Here is a 21,205-nt window from a genome sequence, read left to right as displayed (position 1 = left end):
AAATAAAGTGGGGGGGGGGGGGGTATCAGAGCAGGGGAGGGGATGTTTCAAATTATTTTAAAATGAATTTCTATGAATTTTTTTTTGGGAGGGGGGGGGTACGTTGGTGGTTGACTCCCCCCCCCCCCGGATCCGCGCCTGCGATATCCCCATTTCAAAAATTTTTGGACATCCCTTCGTGCCATTGCAATAAATGAAATCGAGACAAAATGGACGAGAGAAAAATAAAATAATAAAACTAAATATATATATTTTTTTATTTTCAAATGGCCCATTAAGATAGCACTTATAAAAGGGGGGGGGGGGGTGATAAAACAAACATTTTTTTTTAATCTGCCCATCTTTCATTTTTAACAAGTAAGCCGGGGGGGGGGGGGGGGATGCTCCATCAGATAGATAAAGGGGAAAAGATCAGCACTGAATTGCTTGAAACCACTACGAAACATATTGATGAGCCCCCCTCCAAAAAAATGTGCCCCCCTCCAAAGCACCCCTATGCACACAGGTACGCTACCGGTACTGAATTCAGACGTGAGATTTTTCATACTTTCCAAATCTGAAATTCATTATCAGGAATGAAAGAAATGCATTTTCAGACCTTCCATCCAATTATCAGACCTTTTTAAATTGTCAATATCATCCCCCTGTCAATAAGCCGGTTTGGTATTTCAATGACCCGAGGTCATTCGGGATAACATCGCTGACGTGATGTTACACGATGTTACGACCATTCTACTGGTAATTTACACAAGTGTTGTGCACCCGCGTTCATGTGCCTTCGAAACGTTCCATTATCACGAATGAACCGTGACCCATATCACTGTGCTCATGCGCAGTTGAAATACCGAACTAGCTTATTGTAAACTTATTCAAAAAATAAGCATTTCTGCATAAACAGACCATCATAAATAAAAAAAATACATTTATTATATAGAACTTTATTATAAATCATGTTTATAACATACATATTTATAGTCAACAGAGTGTTCATAAGTTAAATATTACAATACAAAACTGCCTTCAGGCAAAGCTTAGCCATTCTATTCAGTTGCAAGACTCTCTGATGTCCAATGGATCATCCTTAAAGGGAACATGCAACATTTGCAAACATAAAAAAAAAAAAAAACTACCAAATTATCACGAAATACCTTACTGGCCTGTTCGGACCATGGAGCTCCATGGTTACACTCACTTGTTTGGAATAACAATATTTGCTATAAGCAAAAGCAAATGTTGTATATTTCCTTTAACCAATAAAATACATCTTTAATTCCATAAAAGTTTAATTTTAATGTTTATTTAAGACAGTATAAAAGAGAAGGGCATACAGGAAGAATTTGAATTGTATGCCACAGCTTTTCAAAATGCTAGTTCTTATCCCGAGCTAGAAATCAATCATTTTTTTAACACAGGAATTGTGAACTTCTGTTGCTTCTAAAGCACAACAGACACAGAAATTCTACAGAATGTCTTTCAAAAATTCATTCATATTACACATGGCATGTACAAAATGCAGTTTGAATACATTAGTACAACTCACATATATACTTATAAATATGAAAAGTTTGAGAATTGTTTCTACAAGCACCTGTTTTATTCCTTTTCTTATAGGTTTTTAAAAATAAATGTACAAAAAGATGTCCTGCTATTGGATTCCAAGAAGGATTTAACCATCATCTCAATCCAATGTAAGCCAACATCAACGTCTCAATTAATATTCAAAATAAACTATAATTACCAGTTTTTTTTTATATTATAGGTGAAGTAAAAGAAGAATCAAACATCTTTTCTGATTTCTTTCAAATAAAATGTACATGTATATGCGTATGATGCATGCGTGTGCATATATTTGGACTGCGTGCCTGAACAAAAGCCCCGGGGAGGGGGGGGGGGGGGGGGGAGGAGAAGGACCACCATGTTTGCACACTATTTCACACACGTAGGGTGCGAATTACACACAACAAATTTTATTCTGAGTGAGCACATGCAAACCTGTAGTCATTGTGTGAGATACGGTAATGTTTGACATTGAACATCCGTTTCCGTTGTCTCCACTAGTCTCCACCAACTCTCTCTTAGTAACTGTGTGTGTGTGTGTGTGTGGGGGGGGGGGGGGTACTTGTGCAGGAAATCCATTGGTACAGACATTTAATTTACTCTTTCATCTGGACTTTCTCAGCAATGAGACAGATAAAGAAGTGACTGCTTTCCTTTGAGGTATGAGTCCTCTATAAAAACTAGGCTGTCAAAGTTGAAAGGTTTCATATTGAAAAGCATGGCTTTTTCAACCTTGCTATGTGCAGTATTAGGAGACTGGGTGAGAATATATGTATTAATGAATCCATATTATGTAGACATGTTTTTCACACATGTAACTTCAGTGTTTCAAATGGTCTGACCATATCCTACGCATGAGGACCATGGTGACATTTTACCATCAATCTCACATTCACACCTGCACATCAAAGTTCTCTTAATGGATGTTGTCTGCTACAAAATTGTAAACATATTGCTTTGTTGTAGATATCTAGTACCGGTAATAACATGTACAATAATTAAAAAAAAATGTCTTTTTTTTCCTTCTAATATATCCCTTAATCCACGTTCAAAAATGTTTGAATATAAAAAGCATAAGAAGTATGATTATTCAATCCGATCAATCAATCAATTTGATAAATCTGATCAATGCAGTAATTAATTTACTAATTAATCCAATCAATCAGTCAATAAATCAATCAATCAATTAATTAATCAATCTACCTATTTGATGGACCAAATGAGTGACCAACCAACCGACCCCTTACAAAGAAAGCACACCAGCAAGCCACCAAGCTAGCAAGTAAGCGTGCACAAAACATACATCCAAATCAAATGATCTGCATATATAAGAGGTTTTACTGCTGTTGATTTCGATTTTGGAAAGGGTGTGACTTGGTGTCAAATACACCAGATTTGATGCAATGGACTCCATACACATGTGATGTTTCAACGGTGACGAGAGAGTTAAACAGACTGCAACACACTAGACCCCAAGCAAACAGCACACACACAGGTTGTATGTACTTTGCACCCTATGCATGTGAACCAGTGTGTTCAAATGGTGCGTCCTGCACACAGCAGATGTCTTGAGTAGCCCCAATACCATCTACTATTCAAGTACTGTGTTCATAAGCAATGGCCAACAAAAACAGGCAGAAGCACATCTGAATGTCTCTGACCATCAATTAATCAAGGACAATAAGGTTTTCATCCCACACAAAGTGCTCTTTGAATCTCTGGGTAGCATTCATTAGAAAATGGCCTTTCTCAAACTACAAGTATGGAAGCAACTTGCAATGAATTGGTAACCTGTCCACAGTGGTTCCATGTCATGGAGACAGGTGGTTATTATAGAAACTTAGCTCAATTCAAAGCCAGCACCTGAGTCAATGGCATATAGCAGTTTTGTTCGCAGCATCTCTTCATGTTTGAACTCTGGCAACTTGAGAAGGTTCATACATGTACTAGCAGATGGTAACCGGTCCTCATCACTCCCACCATACTGGATGCAGAACGGAGGATACAACTCCTATGGGCAGATGAGACAGAGGAGATACAAATATCATCAGAATTGGTTTATATTCTTTACTTGTAACTATATTAAAATTCATGTCCAGAATCATTAAGGTATCATCTGACGTTCTCCTCAGATCCAGCCCTTTTAAAAGATAGTCACTTAGCGTGGTGCATCCACAGAGAAAGATGGAAGAATAGGAAAACAGATACCACTAAAGCAATGAAGGTATGGAGAAAGGTCAACATTGATGAAGGAGATAAAGAAAAGAGTCACAGGAGGGCAGAAAGAATTGATTAAGGAAGATGGGTGATTAGAAGAGAAAACATCTGAAAAGGAAATAAATGATGGATTGATCCAAGGAAGTCAAGATACAAGGAAGTCAAGATACAATGAAGGGCAATGGTGGAATTCTTGCAGAGTGATAAGTATTTACCTTGAAGCCCAATAATGGTGGCCTAGAACAGCTTGTGACAAATTTGAGCAATGCTCTCTTCTGCTCATCATCCATTGCATCCACCACCTTCCAGAAGGTCTCAATCAAGGGATGATCCTCAGTGTAGCCACCTAAAAACAAAGATGCACAAGATGTACAACATTAAACTGGAAAAGTCACTGCAGAAAGTGAGTTCTTTGCTTTTTCTGCTAAATTTATAGCTCATTTATAGCTGTAATCACAATTCAAAAACTAAGCCTGCAGAACCAAGTCTTCAGCATGTGCTTGATGTCAGCCTATTGTCAGTTTTACTCACTGAAACAGATCCATCACAAACATTTTTCAGCAGATGCATTTCAACAAAAGCTGATATTGACCACTTAGTTTTATCAGTGCCAACCAAATCTCACAATATAGTTTATAATGGATTGGGACATAACCCGCAATTCATGTACTACATGTCTTCACCCTTATCCCCCCTAAAAAAATTAACCTGATGCATACTAAAAAAAAAAAAACTACAAGTAATTTGATTAATTTACCTGAATATTTGGTGTTTCTCTTGAGGTCATCCAAATCAATTGGAACCAGTGCTCCTGATATTAAGACTTGCAACTCTTGATGATCAAACATCTGAAGCCACTCAGCATCAATGACATTAGCAAGACCCTGACGGAAGGCTAAGATATGTGGACGCATCTAAAACACAGTTGTGAAGAAATGAGGGAAAACTCAAATAATCTGCTGTCTTCACGACTTAACAATAATCTTGGTTAATAGATCCTTTACACCACGACCATCTCTGAAATGTGTGCATTTGTTCCACAAGAATATACCTGATTAGACATGTTGTGCATTCATCGTTTAGGAAGGAAAATAACACAACAGAACACCCCAAAGATGGCTACTGTAGGCAATGTGTCTATACACATTCATGTTGCAAAGTCTAAGGAGTTAACAGAATCTTTAGCCAATCAATGGGGATATTGGATTTCAAAAGGTGAGGTGTCCCAGCTGACAATCTTTAAGAACATTGTACATGTATATGAGATTAAAGATATAGTCCATCATTTGCAACTATCCAAAAAGTAACTGACGTAATTATTGTTGACAAACATACTTGGTTGAAAGATAGTATGGGGACTAAACTCCCTGTGAAATTATTCTCTCTGGCAAGCTGTCATTTTGAAGAAATCAACGAAAGAAGACCTTTCCAACGGTGCGTCTTAAGATGCAACGTTGGAAATTTCCGTTAGTAGTTCGTTTTTTTATTCGGCGAAGCGTGCGCAAGTGTTGGCACGACGCACACGCGTGCGCGGCTACTATAATTCGTTGGATCGGTGCGCGACATGGCGTGGCTACAATCGGCTCAGTAAGAACGTGTCTCGGACGCTCAATTCAGGCCCAGTTCAAAACATGATTCAGCAACTTTTTTATTTGAAATCGAGATCCTAGAATGCTGTTTATCTCAAATATACAGCTGAAGCTGAGCCGAAACTTCATCAGGTTAGGTTTAGCGTCCTTATTCAGTTACTGGGCGCGCCTCGGCCCGCCGCGGCCCTTTGCGGCGGTTTTTTTTACCCTCCCGAGTTCTCAGTGAGCCCGGCGCAGTGCGGCGCAGTGGACCCAGCCACAGCTCATTACCGATCGGCTATTGTGTTGGCATCATTGTTATGTTAATTGGGCACTCTACCAGCTAGCCGCTCGGCTCGCTGCGGCGGGCTGTGAAGATTAGTTGTCAGTGCGCCCCGGTAGCCCGAGAAGATTATCTGGTTTAACAACAAAGGCGATTAACTCCCCACGAACAAAAGCAATTGACCCCTTCTATTATACTGGAGTTTCAAAGCAGCACGTCTAAAGCCAGAATTGGTACCTTTCTTTCAGGATTGATAAAAAGTGTAACTCCCCCCGAACAAAAGCAGTTCACCCCTTCAATTAAACAGGTACAAGTGGAGTTTCAAAGCAGTACATGTTCATGTAAAAACTAGAATTGGTACCTTTTCTTTCACGATTGAAAAAAAGTGTAGGCCTACATGTACAAACTTGGTGAAAAGATGCGTAGGTGACATAGGTCTAGTGTATGTTTTCAGAAACAAAAAGTTTTATCTCAAAAACTGGGAGGATGGATGCTCGGAATAAAATAATGCCATCTTGCGGGACGAATTTAATCAGTCCAGTAAATATTGGGGAGGCTGCACGCACGAAATAAATGAAATAATGGGATCGGGTGGGGCGAATAAAACCTGTCAATATTTTTGGGAGCTGGATGCTCGGAATAAAATAATGCCATCTTGCGGGACGAATTTAATAAGTCTAGTAAATATTGGGGAGGCTGCACGCACGAAATAAAAGGAATAATGGGATCGGGTGGGGCGAATAAAACCCGTCAATATTTTTGGGAGCTGGATGCTCGGAATAAAATAATGCCATCTTGCGGGACCAACTTAATAAGTCTAGTAAATATTGGGGAGGCTGCACGCACGAAATAAAAAGAATAATATGGGATCGGGTGGGGCGAATAAAATTCGTCAATATTTTTGGGAGCTGGATGCTCGGAATAAAATAATGCCATCTTGCGGGACGAATTTAATAAGTCTAGTAAATATTGGGGAGGCTGCACGCACGAAATAAAAAGAATAATGGGATCGGGTGGGGCGAATAAAACCCGTCAATATTTTTGGGAGCTGGATGCTCGGAATAAAATAATGCCATCTTGCGGGACGAATTTAATAAGTCCAGTAAATATTGGGGAGGCTGCACGCACGAAATAAAAGGAATAATGGGATCGGGTGGGGCGAATAAAACCCGTCAATATTTTGGGAGCTGGATGCTCGGAATAAAATAATGCCATCTTGCGGGACGAATTTAATCAGTCTAGTAAATATTGGGGAGGCTGCACGCACGAAATAAATGGAATAATGGGATCGGGTGGGGCGAATAAAACCCGTCAATATTTTTGGGAGCTGGATGCTCGGAATAAAATAATGCCATCTTGCGGGACGAATTTAATCAGTCCAGTAAATATTGGGGAGGCTGCACGCACGAAATAAAAGGAATAATGGGATCGGGTGGGGCGAATAAAACCCGTCAATATTTTTGGGAGCTGGATGCTCGGAATAAAATAATGCCATCTTGCGGGACCAACTTAATAAGTCTAGTAAATATTGGGGAGGCTGCACGCACGAAATAAAAAGAATAATATGGGATCGGGTGGGGCGAATAAAACCCGTCAATATTTTGCCGAGGCTGAATTAAAAAGATTTCTTAATTCCAAATAATTTTTTTTCCAGGAATCGGACTTCATGATCTCACTAATTATATAAAAGAAATCAATAACATAGAGATAAGTTCCATTATTCAATATTTTTTCTGTACTTTATTATTTGCTTCTCTTACCATTCCTTCTATACGATTTTAATAGTAGTTGTGTGTATTTTTGACTACAGTATTACAATTACAACATTATTACAGTTACAATTACTTCATGAGACACTAGCTCGCTGTGATAAAATTACCTTAAGAAAACTACAGCCCTAGTTTTGTGGCAAGTTTTCTACATTTCCCGTTGACGGCGTCAGTGACCGATTTTCTGTATGCATCACTCTCTGTCGCTCCAGGGAACTCTTTCCCTGCCTGCGCTAGTATCGCCTGAAAAACCATTTGGTGTTTTAGTGGACTCTTCTTGATAACGACCCCCCCCCCTTTGCAGACTACTTCCCCCCCATGATAATTGCTTCGGGCCAGATCCCCCTCAGAAAACAAGACCGATAATAACTTTAGTACTAACTCCTTGGGGCCGGACACTTTCGAATGCACATCTACATAGGCTGATCTATTAATGAGACAAGTGGACACCCCATCCAAACCGATGACTACTTCCTCATCAGAAAATGGAACTACCTTTGGTTCGGATTTTGTGTTGTTCAAGCCCAAATGGCCCTTGATTAAGGCCAAGTCCTTCCTTATCAGTTCACTTTCTAGCTGTTGGCGCTCGCAGTGCTGGATGATAGTGCTCAGAAGAGCCTCCAGTCGATTGGGCAGGACTGGTGACTGGGCGGGCGGGGGGACATCTTCGCCTGTAGCTGGTGACTGGGCGGGCGGGGGGACATCTTCGCCTGGAGCTGGTGACTGGGCGGGCGGGGGGACATGTTCGCCCCGGACTGGTGACTGGGCGGGCGGGGGGACAGCTTCGCCCCGGACTGGTGACTGGGCGGGAGGGGGGACATCTTCGCCCCGGACTGGTGACTGGGCGGGCGGGGGGACAGCTTCGCCCCGGACTGGTGACTGGGCGGGAGGGGGAACATCTTCGCCCCGGACTGGTGACTGGGCGGGCGGGGGGACAGCTTCGCCCCGGACTGGTGACTGGGCGGGAGGGGGAACATCTTCGCCCCGGACTGGTGACTGTGCGGGTGGGGGGACAGCTTCGCCTGGAGCTGGTGACTGGGCGGGCGGGGGTACAGCTTCGCCCTGGACTGGTGACTGGGCAGGCGGGGGGACATCTTCACCTACAGCCTGTAGGTTCAGCCGTTTAGAGAGCGTCATGAGGGGCACGTCTTCGTCGCTGTCTTCATCGGTGTCAAGAGACCGCTTCGTACCTATAAAAAAAACAATGAAGTTTAAAATCTGCAATACAATGGCATTTGGAAGAATTCTGGCGTATACATAAAATATTTAACAATTACAACAGTAAGCATAATAGCACACGAATAGCTATGAATGGGATTTTATTCTGAACGCATTCTGCAAGCCCTGTTCTTTTCCGGTAAAAAAGTCATGTATGCACTAAAAGTTTTCAAACATGTTTTGACTTCCGTTTCAATGAACATCCAATTGCTGGAGAATTTGGGCAGTCATCTGGTCAGGACTTCATTTACACATGGCATGATTTCTCGCTTGACAAAATAGTATGAAAAAATATGCAATGGGCATTGCTGCATATATCGTGGTGTGCGATGTTTAAAAGGAGATTTACCGACCATACAAGTAAATATCGGTCCATGCAAGTGCAGATAACAAGCCTCGTTTTGCTGATTTTCAATTTCAAATGTAAAACAAAATGCTACAAAGTGTAGCAATTGTCTTGACTTACCTCCAGTAATTTCAACAATCTTTGCTTTATACAAGCCCGATTTGTATGCCACCTTGACTTCCATACCGGGGTGTAGAGGCCCCTTGGTCTTGATTCGACTCGTCGACACTTCTTCCTGCCTTCCTGTCCATTTGGTAGTAAGCCATTCAATCTTCATGATGCAGTAGGTTTTGGACTAAATTCGAAGGGAACTTCTCTCGACTCGTCGCTTGATTAAAATGACGTTCTGACCCGAAAAGCAGTTTTCGAAGACCTGAGCCACTGATGTGTGAAGGGACGCCAAACTTCATGCTCCCTTTTGTGTCTCCCGCAAGCTGCAGTGGCACCCGAGCTTTACCGCGGTACATTGTGTGAATCTTCACTAGTACATCGATTTACTGCTAGAAGTCAACATCCCACTTGATCCCTTTGAGTTAACCGCACCGCGAGTAGCGACGCGCTTGGTAAACGGTGGTTAGAACTCTATCCTTTGTTGGATCCCTTTTTAGCTTTTGTTCAGCTAGGCCCAGAGCGTGTTTGGAGAAAGTTGGTACAAATCTGATTGGAGCATTTGGAAACCATTCAGGGATACCAAAGCAAACGGGCAAATAACATTATTTTGCGTTCGACTTACTATGAGTACAGACATGGCCCTCGGTTCCCTCGAAAATGGCAAAAAATATATGAACTGGCTCCTGGAAAGCCCCAAAAGACGAAAAACTGTGGCGAAACGTGATGCCAAGGACCAGAGTACTCGTTGTCGGGGACGTCCATCTGTCGCTGAGACATTCCCCACAATCGTGGAAACAGCTCGTAATTTTGTTGAGGGCAACGGGTTCCGCGCTCACAAGCGGCGTCAAGAGGAGGTCGGAACATGTGGCTCAACCATATCCCAGATTAAAGAACACCTGTTCCACGCTGTCCCGGAGTTAAAGGAAAAACGGCCAAATCTAGGTACGATTTCGATGTTTTTATAAATAATACTTAATTTTTTTTTAACAACCCTTGCCGGTAATGCTTCCTTGTCGCTCTCTACCCCCTGGCCGGGTGAATATTTACTATAAATTTACCCTTGGTTCCGACTGCATATTTTAGAAGAAGAAAGTTTGAGTTTGAGTTCGTTGCTTTCGACGCAAAACTTCCACATTCATATCTTTCAAAACCGAGCATGACGAGTCTGTAGGCCCTATAACAACTTCAATTTAGTCATCTTACATTTTCCCCATCATAATACACATTTTTTATTGTTATCAAGTACCACATTTTATTTTTGTCAAATAACAGGAGATCGCACTGTCGCTCGTTGGATGCAGCCCCCACACAAGAACTACCGGAGTTCCAAGCGTTACAAGGGGTTCATCGACGCACGGGTCCCCGCCAAGGAAAATTCCATCCGAAAGGAGAATTCGAACAGCCACTTCTACTCGGCACGGGTGAGATACGTGATGGAGTTTGCCTCCATGTTCGGTGAATCTGCTCTTGTCTTCTCTGTGGATAACAAGAATAAGATTCTCCTCGGCGACCAGGTGGCTGCAGTGAGCCGGCGCATCCAAATTAACAGATTCTTCCCGGTAGAGGATTCCCCCAACCTGGCCGACCACGACTTCCCAACGCCAGGTTACTACATCGTCCCCTGCGGCTACCTCCAGATGGTTACATCAGTCCGTCCATCTTCGCTGACCAAAGACGACCTTGGGCGAGACCACTATGAGTGAGTTGGCTATAAATTTCAGTTAATATTTAAAACGAAGGGAAAGTAATTATTAAATAAGAATAAAACGAAGAATAATATAATTAGAATTTCCTTCAAGTTGATAAATTTATTGTAATAAATCATTATAAAATCCATTCATATAATTTTCTTATTCTGGGGTGCAAAGTTCATTGTGCACATCGAAAAATATCAGAAAATGATGCCAAAATAGAATGGTTAAACCTGCTTTAGCACAGCACTAAAGGCGAAAAAACAAGGGACCGCGCCAGGCACATCAACAATATAGTCAATATATATATATATATATATTTTTTTCCACTTCTCAGGCTGCCCAAAAGATGGAAGGCCACAGTAGTAAACAGGAGTCCACAAAACCCGTGCCATGTGTCGACCCACGCCAATGACATCCTGAACCACCTGAAGGTCGAAGAAGAGGTAGCAAAGGGGCGTTCATTGCTTGTACTGATTGCAGATGGCGGCCCGGATTATAATGTTAACCATGTGGTTAACGAAATGTACTATGGCCGCCTCTTCAAACAGTGCAAGCTGGACGCCCTAATTGTAACCTCCTACTGTCCCGGCCACTCAGCACTTAACCCAGTGGAGCGGCTGTGGGCCCCGTGCACCCGGGCGTTGACGTCGACGTCGGTACCTGCAGCTCTCCCTGGGGAACTACCGCCAGCCCGGCAGACCGACCTCAACCCAGAAGAGAGATGGGAGAAAGACCAGGACGTCTTCAATACAGCCATGGACCGGGTGAAGCACTATTGGAAAGACCTGTCCTACGCTGGACATCCAGTCACCACTATATCAACCCCAAGCGGCTCAAGCGATGCTCCCTACGACGACTTCGAGCGCGTACACACTGCAGTATCATCATCTGCAACTAGGCTGAGGGAGGACAGGGCAGTGTTCGATGAATACAAGTTCGTCATCAGACACATGGATCGGCGCATTGGCATGGCGATTTTTGCTAAATGTGCCGATCCAGAGTGTCAACACTGCTCATCCAACCCCCCAGTTAACGATGATATGCTGCAGTGTGCGCGCACTTTCCCCACGCCAATTCCCTCAAGGGACCACCCAGGCCATTTCCTAACATTCATAGAGGCCCTCCAGCGCCGTCGAGATCCCCCATGTCAGCACATGCCACTTTTTCAGCAAAAGTCATTTGGACGCTGCATGGTGGAGGGGTGCAAGTATGTCTTCACCAGTAAATCAGACGTGGCTGATCACCGGAAAAAGGCTCACCGATAAACTAACTAATTATCATAGCGCTGATGTCAAGTATATTGCTTCACTTCAAATCTGTTAAAGTCTGTATACGGTTTGATCATATATTTTTTTAGTGCAATATCTACCGTTATCATTGACACTGTATGCCTACATGTACATTGTGCATAAAATCAATTAACTATCTCAGTTCCACCTATCGCCAATCCAGTCGACAATATGCCTATGTACTGATGATGTCACACTGTAACATTTGCACTTTCCTATGGAGCCAGTATACACTTATTTTAAATATATTTTGTGCAAATAATTATGGCCGTCAATAATCCTCGCCATGCATCACTGGGTCTGTAATTCAAATGAGAGTTAGACAAAAGAATTTATAAACGGAATATTTTTTTTTGAGAAAAAGCAGATAATTGTCTTGTAGGCCTATTGTTATTGAAAATAAAGCAGACTTTATGTTTACTGAAGAACATGTGTCACGGTATCCTTGTATTTAATAAGATAGCAACCCCGATGTAAATTGATTTTTTTGGGGGGGGGGGGCGGGGTGTCATCAAAATGAAAATTAGAAAAGTCTATTACGCCAAAAAAAAATGTAAGGCTGAAAATTTAAAATTAACAAAAAACATGACCTTTTAAGGGAATTGCGATATTATCTTTCAGATGCATTTATAATAAGCTAAGGGATGTAGTTTAATATGTACGTACGTAGGGCCTTCCTTGTTGCTCGAGAGTTGAGAAGTTTTCTATGCCGCCATCATGCAATATTGTCGAATAGCACGCAATAGCAGTGAAAACTCTGCAAAATATGAGCTAAATCTATGTCTGATGATTCAAAGATATTGTTTTACTCCTGTTTGTACGAAAATATGCACCGGTTCTCGTACAAAAATCAATTTCGACGGAACAATTGCCATGGGCTGCGTACAAAACTTGCTGCACGTGCGTAAAGGGAATTCCCCTTGGTGAGAAATGGCCTGTGTAATACAAAGGAACCAAGGGCACCAGCGTTCTGGTGCCTTTTGAACACGCTGGTATCCGACAGTAGCGTACATTCCGTGTATTGGGCAATCACATTGTGAGTGCGTGCGGCGTGTGTACTGGTCAATCTTCGTCTGCACTGCAGGTTGGCCTTGTCTAGTCTAGACCCGTGAATGTGGCGGTATACACTGCAACGCGTACATCGTATTGAACAGCTTTCGATCGGCAAACTTCGGCGGGAATAGAATTTTCGTTTGAGTCCGGAAATTTAACAAGCACTTTTATGACCAATACACGCACAAAACCTTATTCGCGAACTTTGAGTTGCGTAGGATCTGTCATTCCAAAGAAATTTCGAGTCTCAAACGGAAATTCTATTCCCGGCGATGCTGGCCGATCGAAAGCTGTTCAATGAGATGTACGCGTGGCGGTGGATACCGCCACGTTCACGGGTCTATAGGCCTTGTCATGTTGACAGTTTGAGAAGTTCGTATCGTTTATGTTTCCACCGCGAATCGAGCCCAGAAATCAGTACGATGTGCATTGGTCGGTTCATATTAAATCGTACCGTGTAAAATGAATTTGAAATGAAGCTCTTTGAAATCGTGTCATCGATTGAAAAATCGTTATCCATATACTTTCATAATCGATTTTCACCATCCCAGTAGTTTTGTGCGGATGATCTAATTTCCTTGCCCGACTTTATATTTATATCCCATTTTAAACCGTCCCCGTTTAGTCTGACTGCGGAAAGTATTCATTGAGAGGTTTCCCGGTTGATACCCAGTTTAATACATAGGCCCAGGCCTTGAATTTGGGAATTTTTAGGGCAAGGCCACTTTGGCCTTGAATGGAGCAAAATTATAGAGGGCACCACGGCCAGTCGGGAGGGCACCAAGGCCAAACTAATATCTGCAGAAGGGGCACAGAGGCCGGCTAAAAGAAATGCGCATTTATATTAGCGATCATGTAGTTTAGGGCCCCCCTTTAGTTTTGATCAAATTTGAGCCAAAGGTGTTTTTATCATTCAAAAAGTACCTTTTTAACCTAAAGCAGACTTCTCTCAGCTTATATTGCACCTGTTTTGTAATTTTGAACACTTTTTGGGGATAGAAATTACGTTTTTTAAAGCAGTTTTATGGTTGGTGACGTGCGATCGCCATCTCTATTTTCGTGTTGCGTGTTTTCGTTGTCGTTTTCCCTCCAAATTCCCCTCAAAATTCGAAACCCTTCCCTCTATCTATAACCTACCTGCATGCTCTTAAAGTGGATTAAAAGTTGATTTTGTTCTCTTACGGGAATCGGGCCCATAATTAATACACGATCGCCATTTACAATGTCCGCTTTTGACAATCGGAATTCGGAACGCCATGTGCACGCGTGTTTTGACTATGCCCCAAGCTCGTTTGCCTCGTACACGAACATCAATGCGTTCTGTACCGCGCATGCAAGCGCAAGCACTGGGAAAAAGAAAGTCGGTTGACTGCACGTAAGATCTGCCGTACGTACTCCTGCTGGTATGTGTGTGTACGAATACTGACATATATTTTTGCGGCGGGGGTGTCGCTACTTGAAGTATCGGCACATACAGGAACTGGAGATTCAGTTGTCAGTGTACATACAGAACGTACGTGTGTGTACATGTACATCGTACAGTGGGGAATCGCCGGCGTTTGGCCGGCCGGCCACGGCCGTACTGCGCGCGTGATTGATTCAGCGAGATATTAAGACAACTGATTGGGCTGGCATGGCATCGAAATACATTGTCAATTTGTGGAAAAACAACTGGAATCAAGGATTGTAGTGGTTTTAATAGGCTGATGCATGTTTTTGCAAAAAGGGCACGGCGGCCAAGGTAATTATGGGGCAAGGCAAAACTGGCCGTGAAGACAGGGATTTTTTGTGGGGTACCTCGGCCAGTAAGAAGGCAACGACGGCACTGGCCGTCGTGGCCGTCGTTCAATTCAAGCCCTGTAGGCCTACGGCACCGTATTAAATTCCACCCTGGGAATTGGAACATAATCAAAATATATTTCTACCGAGAAAGAAAATAACGTTACAGCCTTCCTCCAAAAGTGATACAATGTATATCTTTGGTGATAAGAGATTGTCTGTGGAAGTTCTACTAGAAGCTGGCAAAATAATCCTGGCAACTATTGTGTCGGTGTATTTAAACTGCACCTTGCAAGACGGTGATTTGTTTGCATCATACAGCAAGAAATCAGTGTCGGCGCGCTGCGGCGGGCTGTGTGTATTAAGTGCGTTCAGCCGTGTCACCTATTGTTATTCATGTTTTCCACCTGCGCCGCACGGCGCCGTGCTATCGGCAGGCCGAGAGAAGCTGGAGTGCGGGCCAGCGCGGCGCAGTGGGAGCAGTGAAGCGGATCGCGGCGCGCCGAGTAATTTCTTATGGACGCTCAGCCTTAGTTGTTCAGCACCCGTCTTTAGATTTTTAACACTTTTGTTGCTTCAAACGAACAAAATGCACAAATTACAAATGATGGACTATACCTTTAATCATTGTATATGCATTTTACAGAATGGACACGTGGCCATTCCCAACCAATGAAATGACAGTATCCAAGCACACGATATAACAAACCTGTTTGTTGAGCCTGTAGTCTGCCATTAGATGGATGTACTCAATACGATTGGTGGCAGTAACTGGAATATCCTGGCCCCCTGCCTTTAGCACATTAACACGTGTTGCTCCATAGTCATTATCAACAACTGTGAAGTCAAGGTTGAGATCAGCAACATCACCAGTGTAGTCTTTCAGAGATAGTAAATTCCTGCAGTAAGAAAACAATACAAAATGGTAGAATGAAATCCTTCAGACTGAGGAGAGTATGGAAGATGAAAGAAAAAAACAGAAATGAGATAATAGGTTTCCACATAGATGAAAGAACAGAAAATGGTAAATCCAACCCAAAAAACTTTGAAAGAAAATTTTTAAAAACCCAGCTAGAGGTAACGGTTGTAGTGTGACAAACAGTAGTCATCTTGAAAAAATGTCCATATTGGCTAACTGCTAAATGTCTAGATAACACTGGCAAACATTAAGATGAGACTTACTTGTAGACCTCAGGGTCCAAGGATGCTAACTGATCAATGTCCACATCAGCATGCTTGCTCAAGAGTTTGGTCAGAAAGAAACTGGCAAAGGGAAGCTCAACCAAAAGATTCTCATACAAAACCTGCAACAAGGTAGGCATGGGACAGGAGGCAATATAAAGTGTTTCACTCTTTCTAAACAATGAAAACAACATCAGATTTACAATTATATATAAGTGAGTTGTTTTTGGTCTCTATTTGTAAGTATTCAATTCCAGTCAAAAGTGAGGTTTTGTTGTAAAGTTTTCCATTTGTACAAATTTGTTTACATATGACACACACAAAAAAAGAGAAAAATGCACCAGTGACTTGTAGGCCAAAATATCTTACTGGAAAGGGGGAGGATTATACCGGGAAGGAGCACTTGATAACAAATTTGACCAAAGAAACAAACTAGAGCAAAAAAAGAGAAGGCAAACTATAATGTAAGGTAAAAAGTACAAACACTCATGAAAAAAGAAAAGAAATCTGAATCATTTAGTCATGAGCATTGTGGTACTCAAGCAATAAATATGCAAACTTGCTGTAGTTGAGTGTGCTCCAACAACATTTTCCATTACACATGCACACATATATGAGTCATGTTCTTCAGTTGCTTTCTACGAAGTATGATTAGGCAGGGATCAGACACGTGAACTTTACACTTGTTTAGTACAATGTCACTGTGCCACTGAGTTTCCTTATGTGAATTGCTATGTAGCACCATTTGCAGTTTTTGTCTCCAGCCCATTGAGTTCAATGCACTGTTGCTCCTAATGTCTAACCTTGCCCAGCATTCTTCCCAGGAAGTAGTAGTGTTTCCGGTAGTCAGGTTCCAGCTGGGATGCCTGGGGATTAGGATACAGTAGCTCATCTGTGGATGTCTTGAAAAAGCCTCGATTGGGATCAAATCCAGTCTTAAGAAGCTCTGAGAGGAACTCTCTTGTCAGCCCTCCGCCGTCGATTCCAGCTTCCTCAAGACCCCGGACATTTCTCATGACAACACGCAGCTTCTTCTTCAAACTCGGCTCTGTAAATAAAACAATAAATTACTACACGTTGCCACGTAACACATATACTGATACAGATGCCTGGATCTTCAGCCATCCATTGGCCAATGATTTATAGCAAATTTCAAAGAGAGCAAAAAAGTAGGAACATTTATTTTTAAATAGAAAATATATTTTCCTACTATGAATAGTTATGGTTCATATATTTACTTCCTGATAAGTGATTCATTTTGCCTTTCGATGTTTGAGGCTTGGAAAACAATTCTCTGAAATACAAAGATAAAGCACACTTCAACATTACCCAGATATATTTTATTCCAAATTGCTAAAAGTAACTGCAAATTTCTGAGGAAACGTACCATTTTCTGGCCGTAACCTATCATAGGCATCCTCATAAATAAAATCTCGTCGGACGTTGATATCTATTGTACGTCCAGGAGTGAAAATAGCAAACTCCCCCTGATGCTCCTCCTTGTCACGGTGAATCCAGTCCCGGAAAATCTGAAAGACATAAGATTTACAGATTATTGGGCTCATATTTCATTACATTTTAGTAGACTCATTGCCTGAACCATAGTCATTGAAAAATACTGATTTGTACTCCCAAACCCCTCCAAATGTACTAAGATTCTCGAAAAGTACATCTCCTGCCTTCTCACTAACAGTTGAAAATTGTTTTGTAATATTCTGAAATCCAAATTGGGCGCCCCACTCTTTGGATACAGATGTAAGTCATGGCTTTTGCAAAAAAAATATACTGTGGTGGGAAAAATGTTGGGAGTATGTTTCATGGTTTTAACAGAGTTACTGGAGGGACGTAGGCATACCTTGACTCTGTCTTCAAATGGGATAACAAATGGCATCTCAGCCAGAATAGTCATCTTGCGAATCTCATGTGTGGACATTGGAGGTGGTCCTTCCTCTACTGCCATAGTGGATGGCAGGATATGCAGACGTTGGGGCCTCAGCGATGGATGGACATAACGACCTCCTGATCCTTTGACCTGGAAATCAATCCCACAGATAATATTCAGTACATAAATCACGCATGCAACTGGGAATTTAGAAAAAAAGAAAAGAAAGGAAATTAGCGGATCCGAGGAAAAGTAGCACGTCAAATAAATGGAAGAGGTTAGTAATAAGTAGGTACTGGTTTCACAGCATTTCCCCCGGAAAGTCTGAAGTCCCCCCAAATTTTGCTCTACTGAAAAGCCTGATACCAATTGAAACCAGTTTAAACTGTGTGGGCACACCCTGGGTAAAGAAACGGAATAAATAAATAAATAAATAGCACACAGTATAACTGGACTGACCTTGTTATCAGTGAAGATACTGACATGGGATGCTAGCCAATGACCTGGGGGGCAGAATGACCTCCTCATATCTCTGTCATGGAGTTGCTTCACCAAATGAGCTGTCACCTATGTGTATTGTTGATTTGATGGAAAGAAAAACCTTGCTAACATGTAACTGTTCAGCTAACATTTCCATATACCCATAAACTTCTTTTTATGAAGAACAATTGGTACTTATGATGACATTGTATTTGTTTTGAAGGAGAGTAGTTGACCTTTGCCATAAACCACCCATAACTTCTTTTGTAGAATGAGTAAGGCCACCTCTCAAATAAGAGAACTTGCTTCACAAAATCTTGATCTCTCTTGGAACAATATGATGACCATCAAGGTCAAGACCACAGCAATGGAGGTTAAACCTTCTGTTGGACCTCCAGGGTTGGGCAATTTGAATAAATAAATCAATATATTGGGGGGGGGGGGGTAATCGTCCTTCGTCGCAGCAGTAGCTGCGAAGGACGTAGTTACAATGTGGTTGAGCTGAAGACATGTCAAGGCGCCTTAGGCAGCTGCCATACTACCCCTATCTTTCCATGGAGCGCAGCAAGATTGAAAGTGGTTGTTTTTTTGCGGAAGGAGGAAAACCGGAAACCCAGAGAAAAACCCTAGTGGCGCAAGAGAGAATCAACGAACAACCCTTCTCACATATGACCTGAAACGGGAATCAACCCCAGGCCACATGGGTGTGAGGTGAGCGCTTTATTTGCGATCTGTTTTACCACAAATCAGTCATAAGAACAAATTCTACCTTAAAAACATGCATCCACAAAGCTGTTTCTTCTGTTGAGTCATCATGTGATATGACCCCCATGCTTGCCATAGCATGCCTGTAGTCCTTGGTGACACTGGGTCTGCTTTCTGGATGTGCAGACTCTATCATGCCTAGACAGGCATTGCGTAGTATCAGGCTCATATGAACAAGCTCATCTAGTTGGAATGGCATTAGGCTCCGATGAGATTCCCCTGATACAACAGAAAAGAAGAGACAGGTCAATACTTTTAGTCCATGTAGATTATAGCTCTGACATCCAATAATTTGGTTTAATTCTAAAAAAAACCCCTTATTTTGTTAAACTTGTCACAACTGTGCAACCTTTTTATTTTTCTAAGTATTTTACCTTTTATTCATAAATACCTAAGACAGTTTACCCTTTCCTATTGGTCAAGGGCCTGTCACGTGGGTAATTTTAAACGGTTGATAAAACACTGGCTGGCTGGTTTTAAACACTTCAGTGTTTCATTAAATTTTGACTCCTATGAAAACTATTATTGGTTGAATGCTCACAATCCTCACTTAGACATGCACAATACTACCAAAGAGTCCATTATTTCATAGTCCTGAATACACGCTACACTGGCACCACAGCATTGTGCGCCACATCATGCAGTACGCGCCACGCGCACACCAAGCTCTATATAAGGGGATGTTTACTACTACTCGCGAGAGGTACAAACCATAACATAGCTAGAGGGGTGTTCAATAAAACATGTAGTAAAACTGTAGAACAAAATCGTTGGAAATGTATAGTTTTTGACTTATTTTGACTTTTTGACCGAAAAGTATTTATTAATGGGAATAAATATGTGCTTGGCCTGTATTAAACAAGTCTGTTTAAGATCGGCTTTTGGGGCCTGGTCCCCGACAATATCAGCGTCCAGCCCCCAAGCCGGTCTGTAACGGACTTGTGTACATCCAGCCAAGCACATACTTATTCCCTTATTAAAGTTTTGCCTAGATGGGTCTGTATGTCCACACGTTGGACAATTCTTCCATTTATCCGCCTTATTCCTGCCTAATCCAGCAAGGTTTAACAGTAGGTAATTTTTCTTGACTGTGTTAATCTGTACAGTCAATTAAAGACTTTTTTCTTCAAGCTGTTGGATTCGCAAAGCCTCCAGGCTCAATGCATAATTTTTCCAGCAGGGATGAATGTGTGAAAATCGACTACTGGCTGAAAGTATGTTGCATTACACCATTACCTTCTAGCATCAATGACCAAGGAGCATTCCTCTCATCTGAATACACTACTCATTTATGAATATTTAGTTAAATTCAGTAAATCACCGCTATAACGAACACCGCTATAACGAACACTTGGCTATACAAACATCCCCTTTGGTTCCCAAAATATTAAATTCTATTGCACGATTACTAAATGAACGACCATTATAATGAACATTTTTTATGGAACCCATCGTGTTCATTATAAAAGTGTTCTAATGTATTAGCTGTGTTCCATTCCAATGCAGGGCAAGAGTTTGATGAAGATGCACAGTGCATAGACACACATACCTCTCATACTTATGTTATTGAACACGGCTCATGGCAGGCTACTTATAAAGGCTAGTGGGTTAGACTTCTACTCTACTGATTGGGGGAAGGTATCCTAAGTTTTAGGGGTAGATGTCAAAGGCATCAATCATTACCTCTATTATCCCCATGGAATTCAGCATCGTGAAGAGACAGGAGCAAGTGACCAAAGAGTGAAGAGAAGACAGAAAGTAGTGGGATAATCCTGCTGCCATCAGCTGGTGAGAGAGGGTAGCCACTGGACAACATTTGGATGAGAGGTGTGTGGGACCTGCAAGGGAAAAAGGAATCCAACGCTAATCAACCACTATCACTCATCTGGCATTACATCCACCGCAAGGAATCCAACGCAAATCAACCACTATCACTCATCTGGCATTCAATCCACCGCAAGGAATCCAACGCTAATCAACCACTATCACTCATCTGGCATTCAATCCACCGC

The 21,205-nt window shown here is 42.0% G+C and overlaps 1 protein-coding gene across 1 annotated transcript in view; it reads right to left on the bottom strand.

Annotated features, from left to right (window-relative positions):
* Positions 1 to 905: 905 nt before the first annotated feature.
* LOC119728232 (ubiquitin-protein ligase E3C-like) overlaps positions 906 to 21,205 on the bottom strand; it is a 45,728-nt gene continuing 25,428 nt past the window's right edge. Inside the window, exons 12-22 of the mRNA XM_038200386.1 lie at positions 20,877 to 21,031; positions 19,198 to 19,412; positions 18,408 to 18,515; positions 17,922 to 18,098; positions 17,454 to 17,595; positions 16,870 to 17,114; positions 16,067 to 16,188; positions 15,594 to 15,783; positions 4,532 to 4,688; positions 3,990 to 4,120; positions 906 to 3,568 (exon numbers count right to left, since the gene is read on the bottom strand). Coding sequence (XP_038056314.1) covers positions 3,398 to 3,568; positions 3,990 to 4,120; positions 4,532 to 4,688; positions 15,594 to 15,783; positions 16,067 to 16,188; positions 16,870 to 17,114; positions 17,454 to 17,595; positions 17,922 to 18,098; positions 18,408 to 18,515; positions 19,198 to 19,412; positions 20,877 to 21,031 — 1,813 coding nt within the window. The 3' untranslated portion in view covers positions 906 to 3,397. The remainder of the gene's footprint in view (positions 3,569 to 3,989; positions 4,121 to 4,531; positions 4,689 to 15,593; positions 15,784 to 16,066; positions 16,189 to 16,869; positions 17,115 to 17,453; positions 17,596 to 17,921; positions 18,099 to 18,407; positions 18,516 to 19,197; positions 19,413 to 20,876; positions 21,032 to 21,205) is intronic.

The sequence above is a fragment of the Patiria miniata genome, unplaced genomic scaffold (genome assembly GCF_015706575.1).
Source record: "Patiria miniata isolate m_02_andy unplaced genomic scaffold, ASM1570657v1 HiC_scaffold_20, whole genome shotgun sequence".
Lineage (NCBI taxonomy): Eukaryota > Metazoa > Echinodermata > Asteroidea > Valvatida > Asterinidae > Patiria > Patiria miniata.
This window is presented reverse-complemented; position numbering and strand designations above follow the sequence as displayed.